This window comes from Dreissena polymorpha, chromosome 6 (assembly GCF_020536995.1).
Source record: "Dreissena polymorpha isolate Duluth1 chromosome 6, UMN_Dpol_1.0, whole genome shotgun sequence".
Classification (NCBI taxonomy): Eukaryota; Metazoa; Mollusca; class Bivalvia; order Myida; family Dreissenidae; genus Dreissena; species Dreissena polymorpha.
Genome location: NC_068360.1, coordinates 1,990,177 through 2,004,915, shown reverse-complemented (window position 1 = coordinate 2,004,915; position 14,739 = coordinate 1,990,177). Strand labels below are relative to the sequence as shown.

The 14,739-nt window shown below is 36.4% G+C and overlaps 1 protein-coding gene and 1 long non-coding RNA gene across 9 annotated transcripts in view; one reads left to right on the top strand and one right to left on the bottom strand.

Moving 5' to 3' along the window:
* The window catches only part of LOC127833505 (excitatory amino acid transporter 2-like), a 46,346-nt gene extending 35,308 nt beyond the window's left edge, over positions 1-11,038 (bottom strand). For 3 of the 8 annotated variants that reach the window (XR_008027449.1, XM_052358796.1, XM_052358798.1), the window contains exons 1-9: positions 10,723-10,861; positions 7,903-8,101; positions 7,603-7,677; positions 6,679-6,801; positions 5,845-5,929; positions 5,330-5,478; positions 3,877-4,003; positions 3,090-3,323; positions 2,410-2,604 (exon numbers count right to left, since the gene is read on the bottom strand). Coding sequence is in view for 7 of the 8 variants with exons in the window: in XM_052358796.1 (XP_052214756.1) it covers positions 2,410-2,604; positions 3,090-3,323; positions 3,877-4,003; positions 5,330-5,478; positions 5,845-5,929; positions 6,679-6,801; positions 7,603-7,677; positions 7,903-8,044 (1,130 nt within the window). In the remaining variant the exon portion in view is untranslated. The other 5 variants (XM_052358790.1, XM_052358789.1, XM_052358788.1 and 2 more) reach the window with 5 other exon arrangements.
* Positions 320-3,185, top strand: LOC127833509 (uncharacterized). The gene is made up of 3 exons (XR_008027450.1): positions 320-555; positions 2,417-2,632; positions 3,057-3,185. It is a non-coding gene; the product is annotated as an uncharacterized LOC127833509 (long non-coding RNA).
* Positions 11,039-14,739: the final 3,701 nt, after the last annotated feature.

Sequence of the window (14,739 nt, the reverse complement as noted above, 5' to 3'; positions counted from 1 at the left end):
TTATCACCAAAGAAGTTTATTCAGTTAGGGCAAATAATATATGAACTTAAAAATATAAAAAGACACCTATTAAAATTAGGAATACCGGTAATATATACATGAAATTATATAGTGGTAATTATATTTATATCGTTCACATCATCATAAGACCGGATTGTGTTTGACGTGTGATGGGACTCATAAAACTTACAGGAAGAACTCGACCGCGAGCAGGAGCGCTATTGGTTCAACGGGGATGTGTAGCGTGGTGAGGATCATCAGGATCGTAACGATGGACGCACTCGGTACGGAGGGGATTGCAAGAGCGGCAAGCGCGGAGAGAACGCTGAAAGGTCAGAAACCAGTGAGTTAGCTGAAAGGATCGTAAAGATGGACGCACATGGCACGGAGGGGCTTGCAAGGGCGAAAAGCGCGGAGAGAACGCAGACAGGTCAGAAACCAGCGAATTAGCTGAAATGATTGTAACGATGGACGCACTCGGCATGGAAGGGAGTTCAAGGGCGGCAACCTCGGACAGAACGCTGAAAGGCCAGAAACCAGCGAGTTAGCTGAAAAGTAAGAAACCAGAAAATCAGCCGAAATGTTTGAAACCAAAAAGTAAGCAGACTGACTAGAAACCATTGGGTAAAGTTCAATTCAACAACAACAACAAAAGATGTAAATCTATGTCAAATAAAGCGCAACGGACAGTCTGAAAATAATTTTGAAAAATACTCACAACAACTAAAGCAAGCCTATAAGTAATACATTCCTACAAAACTGAATTTTAATCATGCGATTGCTAAAATTTCATTTAATAATAAACTTTGGGCTAAGTTTTTTGTTTGTTTTCATAGTTCAAATCCACCGACATTGTTGATACCGCAAGACAATGAAGAATACTCTCGAAAACAGTCTAACCCAAGAGCGTTTTTAATCCAGATTTAAGCTTGATTTTTCGTTGAATAGTCCGAGCTTTACTACTCTTCCAAACGCCGACGTTGGAGTCCGCGTACTGCTCCGTTTTAGGTCAACGTGCAACATTTTCATTTCACGGTTTCTCCTTAAGGTTTGCAATGGAATCCACAGTAACGTGTTCGGGTCATAGGGATATATCTTTCACAAAGTTCCATTACTATGACCTAAAATTAAAAAATATCCCACTTTTGTACTGTTAATTTGTAATTGTATATCGAGAATGAGAAAAAGCAATTAAATAATAACTGAGGATGGGAACGAATATTCAAATATTCGGAAACCTTCCGAATATTCAAATCCGAAACTCCGACTCAAATATTCGATTGTTAAAGAAAATATTTGATATTCTGCATACACATTGAAGTTGGTACAACTACAATGTCGCATTGAAGTTTAGTTCAGACGACTGTCGTGTATTAGTCAATGATCCGATAACGGAAGAATTCAATTAGCGAGATAATTAATTTGATAATTGGAATACAATAGGGAATCCGCGTCTCTGGTAAGGAGTGTCAGTTTGCGTCCCGCCGAGATGCATTTTGTCGCTATCAGTCAATAATGGAAGTTACTGTGATGCAGAACTTAAAAATACACCCACTAGTTCCGTGTTTAAAGGGACGTAAATGGAGCCGCGTCATGCGAAAATAGGTCTTTTGCCATCCGTGACTTGCGTAGCTCCAGACTAGTCTTCGCAATCGCGCAGTCTAGTGAGAAGCTAACCGGTCCGCAAATGAGACTACAGATCATGCGTGACTTAAGAGCGGACAGCGTAGCCCATATCAGCCTGTGCGATTGCGCAATTTGGTCTTGAGCGGCAAGCACGCATATGGCATACCATGACTCGGTTCAATTATAAATAACTAATATAAATAAGCGTATTGCTATTTATTCATTATACTCAATTGTTGAAAATAAATTATATGACGGTTATTCTTTCGAGATCATTTACTAGCTGTAACGAAAAATGGCTCAGACACAACCGGAACTAAAAGCTTTTCATACAAAGATTTAAAAAAAGCTTGTTAATGTTTTATGAATTGCCGACTCCAGTTTGAAGTCGATATAGATTTTATTTACAAGTTCCGTTTCAAAAATTCAACATGTGTTTGTCTTTAAATTAATTACAGTGTTGAGACTTGACTATATAACAAGAGCATACTTTGAGGTACATGCTTTCGTATGTCTATTCTCTTTATAGCAATTCGTAAAGAATATTTTTGACACGCGAATCCAGTTCTGAATTGGGTTCTCGTTTGAGCCCTATGGGCATTGCCGCATTCGTCCCCCAACCCCGCCCCTACCCTAACAAACCAACTCCATAATGAATTTTCTAATGTTTCCATATCGGTATTTACTTCATTGAATTTACATACAGTCATGACAGTGGCTGTGAAGTCGGCAGACGGGACAGTGCAATTGAAGTACCGTAATATATTCCTTATGTTTACTTACCCTACAGTGGCTATAATGTCAGCCGACGGGTATGTGCCCGTAAAGTTGGAGATGAAGAGGCAGGAGCAGGCAATGAACACGGCACTTCCGTTGGCGCTAAGAGCGATGCTGAACGGAATCACGAAGCGCGCAATCCGTCGGTCCGCTCCGAGCTTAACTTCGCAGGCGTGGAGCATTTCCGGTAACACAACGGCGCTTTGAAGGCAGACGAAACGGATTAAAGGTTATTGCTGTTGTTATTTCGTTTTAACAATATGTGTTCTATATAATTTAGCAGGATACAATTATGAACCAAACAAAAGGATGCGAAAAATCGACATTTCCAGAGATCTCGCATTTCAATATAATTATGTTACTGTTAGAAGTTTCAAACGAAATCAGAATGTTTGGAAAGTAATTATTCATTTGTTAAACTTTTCAAGCGTATCACAGTTTCATAAGATATTGTTTCATGGATATTCATTCCATAACAAACTAGTAATTATAGACCTTCTTTCAGGTGGACTATACAGTGAGAATCGTAGACAATGATTTCGTATGCTATATATATATATATATATATATATATAAATAATTGCTCAATTTCAGGAATCTTCAACACATACGTAGAACATTTTATATTGTTTATCAGTTTTGCATTTACACAGACAGACAGACGCCCTGTAGAAGTTAATACACACGTGCTGGTGGCCGCGAATGACGTCAGCAGAGCACGCGATATCGCTGCCAGGTGCTTATAGGGGTTCCGCTTCGTCAGCGCCAGGTACAGAATGGGCATTATAACCAGCTGCTGCAGCAACAGCGCCACCGTGACCGCTAGCACGTGCATGCCGAGATCACCGAATATAACCCCGATGTCTTTGATATTGGCGACCGCCACCAGAATGAGGCTAAGCACCCCGAGTGGCGTCGTCCTTTGGAAAGATTAGTTCCGGTTGTTATGAAGAGAGATTCACTTTTCGAGCTAGAGGTAACTCTAGCATAGTTAAAGATTAAATCTTTTTTGGGCACAGTGCAAGGGCGTTGTTCGAAGAAGGTTACATTTCATGGCTGTTAATACACACATCAATAAAATCATTCTAGGAATCTTGAATTCGTAACCTTTCAACATTACACTAATTACAATTATGTTTATAACTATAACTAAATGTCGTTATAAATAACTTAGTAACTTAAGTTCATCTATGGTTTGCTATTTTCATAGCGACAAGATGTAAAATTTGCTTGAAAAATACTATTACAAATTGCAGTAATAACGCCGACGTTCAGCATAACCATTTACAGTCATACAACAGGTGTTACAAAGGTATTTGTGTATTAGTTTTACATGTGAGCAAGTACGATTAACAAGTTATTGCACTTAACGTGCAAATGACTGCAAAGAACACTGAACGCACTACAAACAACCCAATACCGGCAAAAGCTAATCAGAAGGATTACTTAACCATGAACTTAAAGCAGTGCTACCATAGAAACCAGCGCAGGACAGCTATCAGTATCTGTGTGCTGGACTCGAAGAAGTCGATGACTGGTTTGCCCTTGTCCCGCAGCGAGGCGGCGGCGATACCCAATAGTGTGCACGCGAATATGAGACCTAAATAAGGCAAATGACAGAACTGAGAGAGTTAAATTTCAGACCCTAAAGAGGCAAATGTCAGACCCAAAAGAGGCAAATAACAAGGTCTGATAGAAGCAAATATCAAATCCGAAAGAGGCAAATATCAGGCATGAAAGAGGCAAATATCAGACCCGAAAGAGGCAAAAATCAGACATAAAAGAGGAAACTATAACACCTTAAAACAATATCAGATATGAAAGAGGCAAATATCAGACCTAAAATAGACAAATACCAGACCTAAAAGAGACAAATGTCCGACCTGAAATGGGAAAATATGCGACCTTAAATGAATATCAGACCTGACAGTGACAAATATCAGACCTAAAAGAGGAAAATATTAGACCCAAAAGAGACAAATATCAGACCTTAAAGAGACAAATACCAAACCTAAAAGAGACAAATATCCGACCTGAAAGAGGCAAATATTAGACCTTAAAAGAATATCAGACCTGAAAGAGACAAATAGTAGACCAAAAAAGTCAAATATCAGACCCGAAAGAGACAAATATGGACCCGAAAGAGGCAACTATGAGACCTTAAAATAATATCAGACCTAAAAGAGACAAATATCTGACCTAAAATGGGAAAATATCAGACCTGAAAAAGAAAAATATCAGACCTGAAAGATGAAAATATCAGACCGAAAGAGAAAATTATCAGATAAGAAAGAGGCAAATATCAGACCTGGCAAAGGCGAATATCAGACCAGGAAAAAGCGAACATCAGACAAGGAAAAGGCCTATATTAGACCAGAAAAAAGCGAATATCTGACCAGGAAAATGCAAATAAAAGATCAGGAAAATACGAGTATTAGACTTGGACAGAGCGTATATCAGACCAGATAAAAAGCAAATATCATATCAGGAAAAAGCGATTATCAGACTAGGAATAGGCGGATATAAGACTGGAAAAGAAGAATATCAGACTAGGAAAAAGTGAATATCATGTCAGGAAAAAGCGAATATCAGACCAGGAAAAGGCGAATATCAGACCAGGGAAACTTGAATATCAAATCTGGCAAAGGCGAATATCAGACCTGTAAAAAACCAATATCAGACATTAAAAATGCACATAGAAGACCTATGGAAGGTTAATATAAAACCTTGAAAAGACAAACACCGGACCTAGAAATGCTCCACCTAGACATAAACAATGCGAATATCAAAACTGAAAAAGGCGAATATCAGATACGGAGAATACGAAAATCAGGAATGCGAAAGACAAAAACTAAGCTGTTTATAAAATATGTTAATATTATTTAATTACTTGAATATTTTTTTAATTAAATTTATAATGTAATACCTATAAGATTCGGTCCCCGGTTAAAGCCTGACGATCTCTTGAACGACGTGATAGTCTCGTTGGACGTGGCGTTAAGTGTCGTAATAGGAACGTAAGTCGTTACCGTCTGCTGGAATGAGGCTTCGAATAGATTGTCCGGTACTAGGTTCCTGTGGAACATAAGGGCGGGAACTGTACGGTTAAACTAAGTATAACAAGGGGACAGTTTCAGTCACGTTTTTGGACAATTTGTCGTTTACAACTACACTTGTCTTGTAGATAAATATTGAAGTCAACAAAGTAACGCAATACTGGTTTGTATGAACGAATGTGTATATACACTGCTAACGACTACATATCCATGCGTGTTGTGTGATGTATTGATAATGGTTTCAAGGATTCGTGAATATGTCCATGTTGAAACATGCGAATACGCTTTGAAAATGTGGATTGCTTGTTGCACAGATGATTGCTGCGGATGCGGTTGCTACTTTTTGTAACTGATAATTCGTTAAAACGTGTATACGTGACCATACCTGAGTAGATCTGCAAATATATCCTGGGTCTCAACCGAACGAGATAAAAGGCTAGATTTAGCGACCAGCTTCTGGTTTGAATTACCTGCAACAGAACTGGATATAAGTATGCGTTATTTTGCGAAAGTTTGGGGTTATACCAAATCCAAAGAATTAGAAAGAATACACCTTATTTTTTTTTTAAAGATTATTAAGCGTAAGAAGTAATGCGTGTTCTGCTGCAGTGTGCGGCGAACTGGGCAGATACCCACTGAATATTCACAGATACATAAGAATAATCAAATATTGATTAAAAATCAAAGACAGTGATAATATTCTATTGAGAGTTGTGTATAACGAGGCCCTTAAATATTGTATTAGTGGGAAGACAAATTGGGTCACGAATGTAAAAACTCTGCTGAACGAATATGGATTTGCGTACATTTTTGAAAATTACCAGTACCTTAATAATAATGTTTTTCTCTATGAGTTTAAATGCAGAGTCATAAAAAAATGTGCACTGTCTATCAATATTATTAGCATATTCATCCACTTTATATGCGTAAGATAATCAACTCTCCATTTTGGTTTATTTTACATAAATATAAACAGCATGATAATCGATTGCCACCTGTCACAATATGTTTTAACATTGCGATTGTTTCCAACCACTGTCATGTATTATTTAATACGTTATGTACACTAATTATTATTGTACACCCACTTTCTTTTTCACGTGACCAGTTGAAATGTATAATATAACATGGCTAAGACAGACGATGTACTCTGTACAAGTCGAAATAAAGATCTGTTCTGTTCTGTTCTGTTGGTGGAGATTGATGCAGCCTATCTTACCTGGCTTAAACGCGATGAATGCCAGCACCCCTAATATCGCCCCTATTGTGTTGGTGGAGAATATGAACACAAAGGAAACCATGCTGATCTTGCCGTTGGCCTTAGGGTCCAAGGATGACGTGCCTGCAAATCGTAACGGTGAACCTTATGTTAGGATGGAATCATACTTTATTTAAACCTCGGTCTGAGAAAATTGGGCTTAATACTTGTGCGGTAAGTGTCACCCAGATTGTCCTGTGCAGTCTATACAAGCTAATTATTGACGACACTTTCCGACTGAAGTGAATTATCGTTTAAAAGAGACTTTCTTTAAACGAAAAATACAGAAAAAGAGAAGAGTGTCGTCCCTGTTTAGCATGCGGACTAATCTTGGAGGACACTTAATGCACAACCATTAAGCCCAGTAACCCAAGAACAACGACAACAACAGCAATCATCATCATCATCATCATCATCATCATCATCACCATCATTACCATCATCACCATCATCACCATCATCATCATAATCATCATCATCATCATCATCACCATCACCATCATTACCATCATCACCATCATCATCATCATCATCATCATCATCATTGATATCCTTCTCCTCGTTATCATTATCATGACCACAACATTATCCTCCACTCTATATCATGTTCAATAATTTTCAATAGTATCATCAACATGCTCTTCCTTTGAAGTTCTTAATCAAAGCTCAATAGTGTACGTATGCTAAGACCGGCCGAAAACACCAGGGAGACGTCATCATGCAGATAGGAATTCTCCACTTGAATAAGTAGTATCAATCGACAACTTCCTGTGTTAATTCAGCCTATAAAGAGGCAGAGTTTCAATCGGATATATTCGAATTACTTTAAATAGTACTTTACATAGTAAGGCACACTGAACTACTGGCATAATCGCTCGACCTTACCACTGATGACGCTGCATACCACCAGTGGTACTATCATCATCTTCAGCAGTCTCAGGTACAACTGACCGGGCAGTCCTGAAACACAACAAAACTACATCAGTCTGAGTAACCGCGCTGTGTTTGTGGACACTCAAGGAAATCAAAGCTGTGAGGATTTCTTTCATTTATTTACAATACCAGTAACACAATTCCGGTTTGAGGATCTGGAATGTACATAATCTTACTACAAGTGGTTTCTTACTGTCAGAGTATCAATGATAACGTGTGCTTTATTTTGCACTAAAATAGTTGAGTACCTACCAAGCCACATTAGCACTGACTCCGAGGGGTGGGCGGGTCTGATTGCAAACCCCACCCCCAGCCCTAGAGCCACACCCAACAGGGTGAGGATCAGGCTGAGGTTGTTTCTGATGATCGCGTTGATTTTATCACAAGTCCCCATGGCTGGGAGGCTGGTTTCTCAATACCTTTACACGCCTAACGAGTTGATATTCAACACCTGAAACATCACAGCAATTGATTGCTAAATAGCAAAAACATGTGTTTCTAAAATGGCTAGAACAGCATAGCAATTGATCAATAGATTGTTCAAAAGCTGGGATTGTTTGTTAAATAGCTGGAGAAGCATAGCGATTGCTTGTTCAATAGTAGAAACAGCATAGCAATTGATTGTTCAAAAGCAGGAACAGAATAGCGATTGATTGTCGAAAAGCTGTAACAGCAGGGTTATGGATTGTTCAATAGCTGTAACATAATAGCGACTGATGGTTGAATAGCTTGAACAGCATAGCGAGTGATTGTTCAATAGCTGTAAAAAAAATAGCGCTTGATATAACACTAGCTGATCAGTAGCTGTAACAGCAGTCAAACAGCATTACAACTCCACCATGCTACAACTTATAAAGGTCCTTACGTTTCCAAATGGGTTGTATGTTTCTGTACAGTTTTGGGTGAATTTATTTTCGCTGAATCGCACTACATTGGCCGATTTATAAAAATGATGCAAAAACATATACAACTTATCAACTTGTAAAATTATCCGTTAAATTTGAAAACATTCGGGACTGAGCACCACCTCGGAAGTAGCATTGGCTCATTTATTAATGCATCTCAAAAAAGATGTGACGCCCGTTATTTACGGCCGTGACACATAATCCCATCATAAACAAACAGCATTAAATCATTGGCGTCGCACTGAATTGCGGCGACTCGTATGTAATACGTTTTCTATCGCTTATGGGAGGAGAAGTTATTTTACCGATCAATGTATATATTTTTGTTGTCAGAATATCTTGCATAGTGGTGATTTTTTGTGTAAATTAGTGTAAATAAGTACTGCATTTGTGCCTAATACATTTACTTCAACATTTATTGCCAATTATGCAAAGCTAATTCTTTTAATTAATAACTGATCACAGGGACTGGGCAATAATAAAAGATCTGGGCAAATACGCGAACCGGTGAAACTTTCTGGTTTTGTATAAAAACAAAACATAATCAAAATATATTTATTTTGTGGTTTTTGTAACAATAGCGCAGACTTTTGCTGTTCGAGTTTTGGTTAACGCGTATTTTCTTCAATTTTACAAAACGACGGCAATTACACGGTTTATTGCTTTATTGATAACCGTTACACCACAGTCACTTATTAATATGTTAGTAAGAAGCTGATTTTTCAAGCTGTTCCGTAGTGTAGTGTTTACACGCTCGCTTCACATGTTAGAGGCCCAAGGTTCGAGCCCCAGTAGAATCAAATTATTTTATTTGTGGTCTATGTAAACTTTTTGTTTTGATGTAGACATTTTAGTTTAAATAAATATGCTGTTTTATTGTAACCATTTTTTACTTTTATTATGCCCATGAAATATATGTGTGAGAGGGTGGGGGGTCGTAAACACATTAAAACTTTTACCGTGTTTTCATATCAATGAGTACTCAACCCCTATCGTAAATGAGCAACGTAACAATAAGTTCAGAATCATCTCCCCTTGAAGTTGAGAAAAATATGAAATTACGCTTACAAGATGAAGCAGATTTTTTAAAACCTACACAGGTCTGTTCCATTAATGAAAACTGCACACGGATGCCAGTAAAAAGAGGAAACCATTGTAAATAAAATGAACTATGAAATATTTGGGGGTTATAACACAACATCATAGATAATGGTAATTTGGGGGTTATAACACAACATCATAGATAATGGTTATACCAGTATCTTTTTTCTATTTTGTTTAAAATAATCGGCCAATATATTAATATTTACAGTATCGTTCCATGTAACTTCATTGAGTGCCTTTTACACTGAAATTCCCGACGCCCTTTGATGCTTTGCATCAGTAGTTATCTTGTACATAGAAAACATACTATCATAAACTGACATACTACCATCATAAGCAGACTCAATACCACCATTACCATTAAGAATACCACACTAACAACACAGCATATCATGATTAACACAGATACATAGTGATATTGCAAGAAACTGTCTATCATAATTCAGTGTTTATGGTTTATCATGCGAGACTTAGAAAACAAAAAGCACGAGCCATGGCGAGCGCTTTTTTGTTTTCGTGCCGAGCATGATAAACCTGATCTTTAACCAACACTTATTTATTATTCTATTTATCCCACTTTTTATTCAGTTAACCTTTTCATTTAAACAAAATAAGTTTTCATGAGTGTTTGTCGAACTTTGATAATGACTGTAGTGTAACCAAGGTAAGTGTATTACTCCGCGCATTGTGTCACATCGGTCTAACTGATAATAACGTAGTGACGTCACCATCTATGTATGGAATGTTACTCCGCGTTCCAAAAATAACCGCTGATCAAATTATCTTTTTTTTAAATCAAAATATCGTTCTGTGACAAATAGTCGTGCATTATTAATTACTATTGTATTCATTCTGAATTGTAAATCTAAAAGTTTTATATCAACAATATAACATTTAGTTGTTATATACAAGGAAATACATTTGTTTACAACGTAGCCTAACAACGTAGCACGTGCCGCGGTTTATTGCAGAAATTTATTAAACGGAGCTTTAATCAACCGAATTCGCTGTAAACGTGGGATAAAATATATTTGTAAAGGGTAAGATATGTTAAATTACAAACCTTTGTTCGCTCAGCGCCTTGTTAACATATCCGGCATGAAAACGTATGTGTATTATTATATTGAATATTTTGTATTCTGATGCAATATAAACGAATCTGTTTCCTGAAGTTTACCGGTAATTACACAGATTAAGAATAACCATACCTTACATCGGAATGTCCGCAATATCCTAAATCATATATGGAACAAGAATAAGAACATTAACAAGAATTTATACCGGAACAAGTATTTCTTTCTAGAAAGCGTTGATGTAGACTGTATTTATTGTATTCAATACAACAACAGTTCGCTTTATTGGATACCACAACAGCTGTGATGATGCGTATCGCAGTATATATCGTCAGTGTTGTTATATTGTTGTCTTAAAGGGGCCGTCCAACAGATTGGTAAATTGACAAAATTAAAAAAAGTTGTTTCAGATTCGCAAATTTTCGTTGTAGTTATGATCATTTACAATGCTCTTAAATATCTATTATATGCATCTTTTGATGATTTGAAAACCTGAAAATTATAAAAGGTCGTTCGACGTGAAACGATTGAATAATTTCGAAAGTTCTGTTGTTTTCGATTTATTTTGGGATACTACGAGGATTGCTTATATAGGTAAAAGAATACATCTGCTCTAAGTATGAGCATGGATGGTCGAGTGATCTAGGCGGGAAATTTTTTACTCCATGACTCCAGGAGTCAGTGGTTCGAGCCCTGTTGAGGGTTACTTTTTTCCTTTTTTAAATTGTATTCTTGTTTTTTTTTTACTGGAGATTTTTAGTTCAAATGTTTAAATTTATCAATATAAAGCATTTAATGACAAGCTTCAATACATGCCAAAATCTGTTGGACGGCCCCTTTAATAAGCTATTAGCAATAGAGCTATGTTTTGTTATGTGAATGAAACATATTTGCGATCTTTCGAACACATAGTTTGTTCAACAATTTGCTATGGAACGCCTTATTAACTGTTTTCTATTGATCATTGATTAACATATACTGGCCTTTTTATTGAAATGGCTTAGGGTTAAATGTTATACAATGAGCTTCACAAAGTGCTTTGTGTGTTTTAGAATGCGGTGTGCTTGTCATGATACGAAGTGTGTGGTGGCATGCTGCTGCTATAGTAACGATGCCAAATGATGATATTATGTTGAATATCGCTCCAACTATTATTTTTGATAAACCAGCAGCTATTTATCTTACAAAAAACATTGTAGCACTTGTTTATTATACAATCGCGCGTATCATCGTTTACAATAGTATATTATCATAAAATAAATTATCAAGGTAAACGTGATATCAAATCGATTTATCTCTTTTGAATATGGGCAGCAAACTGTTGAATATTACGTGCATGTTTCATTAAACTTTACATGCTATTTAATGCTTGCTGTCTTTAATCGTGCGTGTTAAGAATCACGCATGTAAGCTATGTTATGTTATCATTTGTGTCTTGTTCTGAGAAAACTGGACATAATGCAACTGCGTAAAGTGTCGTCCCAGATTAGCCTGTGCAGTCCGCTAATCAGGGACGACACTTTCCGCCCTAACTTGATTTTCGGTAAGAAGGAAATCATTGAAACTAAAAATACCATAAAAGCGGAAAGTGCCGTCCCTGATTAGCCTGTGAGGACTGCACAGGCTAACCTGGGACGACACTTTACGCACATGTAGTATGCCCAGTTTTCTCAGAACAACACACACATGATTGAACTATTCAGTGCAAAATGACGACACTTATAAACACGTATGTGTAATTTATAAAATCCAATATTCCGTCAGTTTTTTTTGCTGTTTCAATTTTCTTCTATAAATGTTTGTGACATGGTTAATGTCGACTAGAATGTCATCTGTTGCTCTTTAAAGGGGCCTTTTCACGTTTGGGTAAATTGAACTAATTGAAAAAAGTTGTTTCAGATTCGCAAATATTCGTTTTAGTTATGATATTTGTGAGGAAACAGTTATACTGAACATTTATCATGCTCTAAAATAGCCATAATATGCATCTTTTGACGATTTAAAAACCCAAAAATTATAAAGCGTTGCAACGCGAGACGAATTAATAATTTGGAAAGATCTGTTGTTGTCGTTATATTTTGTGGAACTACGATGATTGGTTATATGAAGTATGAAATACACATATCATTGTATCCGGAAGGATGGCCGAATGGTCTAAATGGGAGATTTTTTAGTCCAGCACTCCAGGGATCAGTGGTTCGAGCCCTGCTGAGGGTTCCCTTTTTTTCCTTTTTTATATTTAATTCTTTATTTTTTAATGGAGCTTTTCATATCCAATGTTAACATTTATTAATATAAAGCATTTAATGGCAAACTTCAAAATATGCCAAAATCTGTGAAAAGGCACCTTTAAAAGAGACACGTGATTGTATACGAGATATCCGATCCTTAGCATGAACTGGCAACGATACGTGCGACAACGTAAACTGCCAGCTGTTTGTCTTAATTGTAGAGTTAGGTTTTGCCAAAGAAGATACATGGCGATTTCAAAATGTTTTTTACATCAACTAATCAATATTGAATTCAGTAAGAATAAAAGCGCTGAAGTCAATGAAGTTGTTTGCTGTTGTATAATCTTCGACGCAACTCATTTTTTAAAATTATGTTATAGCTTTTTATATCGCCAGTTTGAAATGCATACAAACCGTTCAAATTTATAAAGAGTGTGTCTTAAAGCACAGGTCGAGATGTTTTGTTTTTTTCAAATCAATAATAAAAAAGATAATATAAGCTTCATTTTGGGAAAACAGGGCTTAATGCATATGTATTAATTGTCATCCCAGTACCAGAGACTCTCTTTAAACAGAAAACACCAAACAATCACAAAATGTCGTCCTTGATAAGCTTGTGCGCATTGCACAGGCTAATCAGTGTGCACATGCTAATCTTATTTGACATGCATTAAACCCCGTTTTCCCTGAAAGCAGCCAATATGTACATATTTCAATGATAAACACTAGACTGGCCAATGTCGTCTTACAAGCTGTTAAACACTATTGATCATATACACACACTGCAGTGTACCAGTGGTGAACTATAAACAGGCAGATGCGGTGATTATCGCTCCTAGCGTAGTAGAGCAGACGCTCCTACCATTGTCGTCTTCATAATTTTACTGAAGGTAGTCCAACAGGCAGTGGTTATTGTTCCTAGCGTAGCTAAGCGCATCTGACTTGCAAAACTTGCTCTGTAACATTAGTTGTGAGCGTCAGCTCACAACTAAAAACACAGTTTAATTTTTTTTAATTAAATTGATATGGCTAAATATATCTCAACAGGACATACCGCTTATGTAAATTTGCTCATGTAATGGGTTGTAAAATGCTCGTTCTCTCTGTTTTATTTTTATTTACCAGCATGACGTTGTGCTTTTACATTTAAATTAATAGTGCGATAAACCCAATTTTGAAAAAAATGAGATAGTATTAGTAAAATATAACATTATTCTAATTGTTTCTTAATAACAAAAAAAATAAACTGAAATATTATGATATTAAGTGCTACTTCCATTTCTACGTACTAAACATTTAATGATAATATTCTACTAATATTCTTTTAATTCATGTTTAGCTTTCGTTAATTTGTATAAAAAAGAAGAGAATAACCTTATACTTTACTTGTAATATAAACAGGTTATTGGCTATTTTGATTACGTATGGAACACAAACTTGATTTCATTTACATATTATGTCATGCAGTTGTTATCGTTTTATTTGTTTATGCAAACGAAAATTGCAATGCTGTCAGCTGTGTCAGTGTTACAGCATTTACATTGATCTATGTTATACAACGGAATGTTGAAAGCTAATTATTCTGGCATTCTGTTTTGATAAAAAAAATTATCTTTATTATTGTCGTTAATGTTAAAATGTTGACAAAAACAATATATTGTTCAACAATAACATGCATTTATGTCGGTGCGTCATGACTCTGCTCTCCTTAAACAATACTATATGCAGTTGCCTCCAAATCGGTCTGCCTTGAAAAGTATATACATGTACATGTAG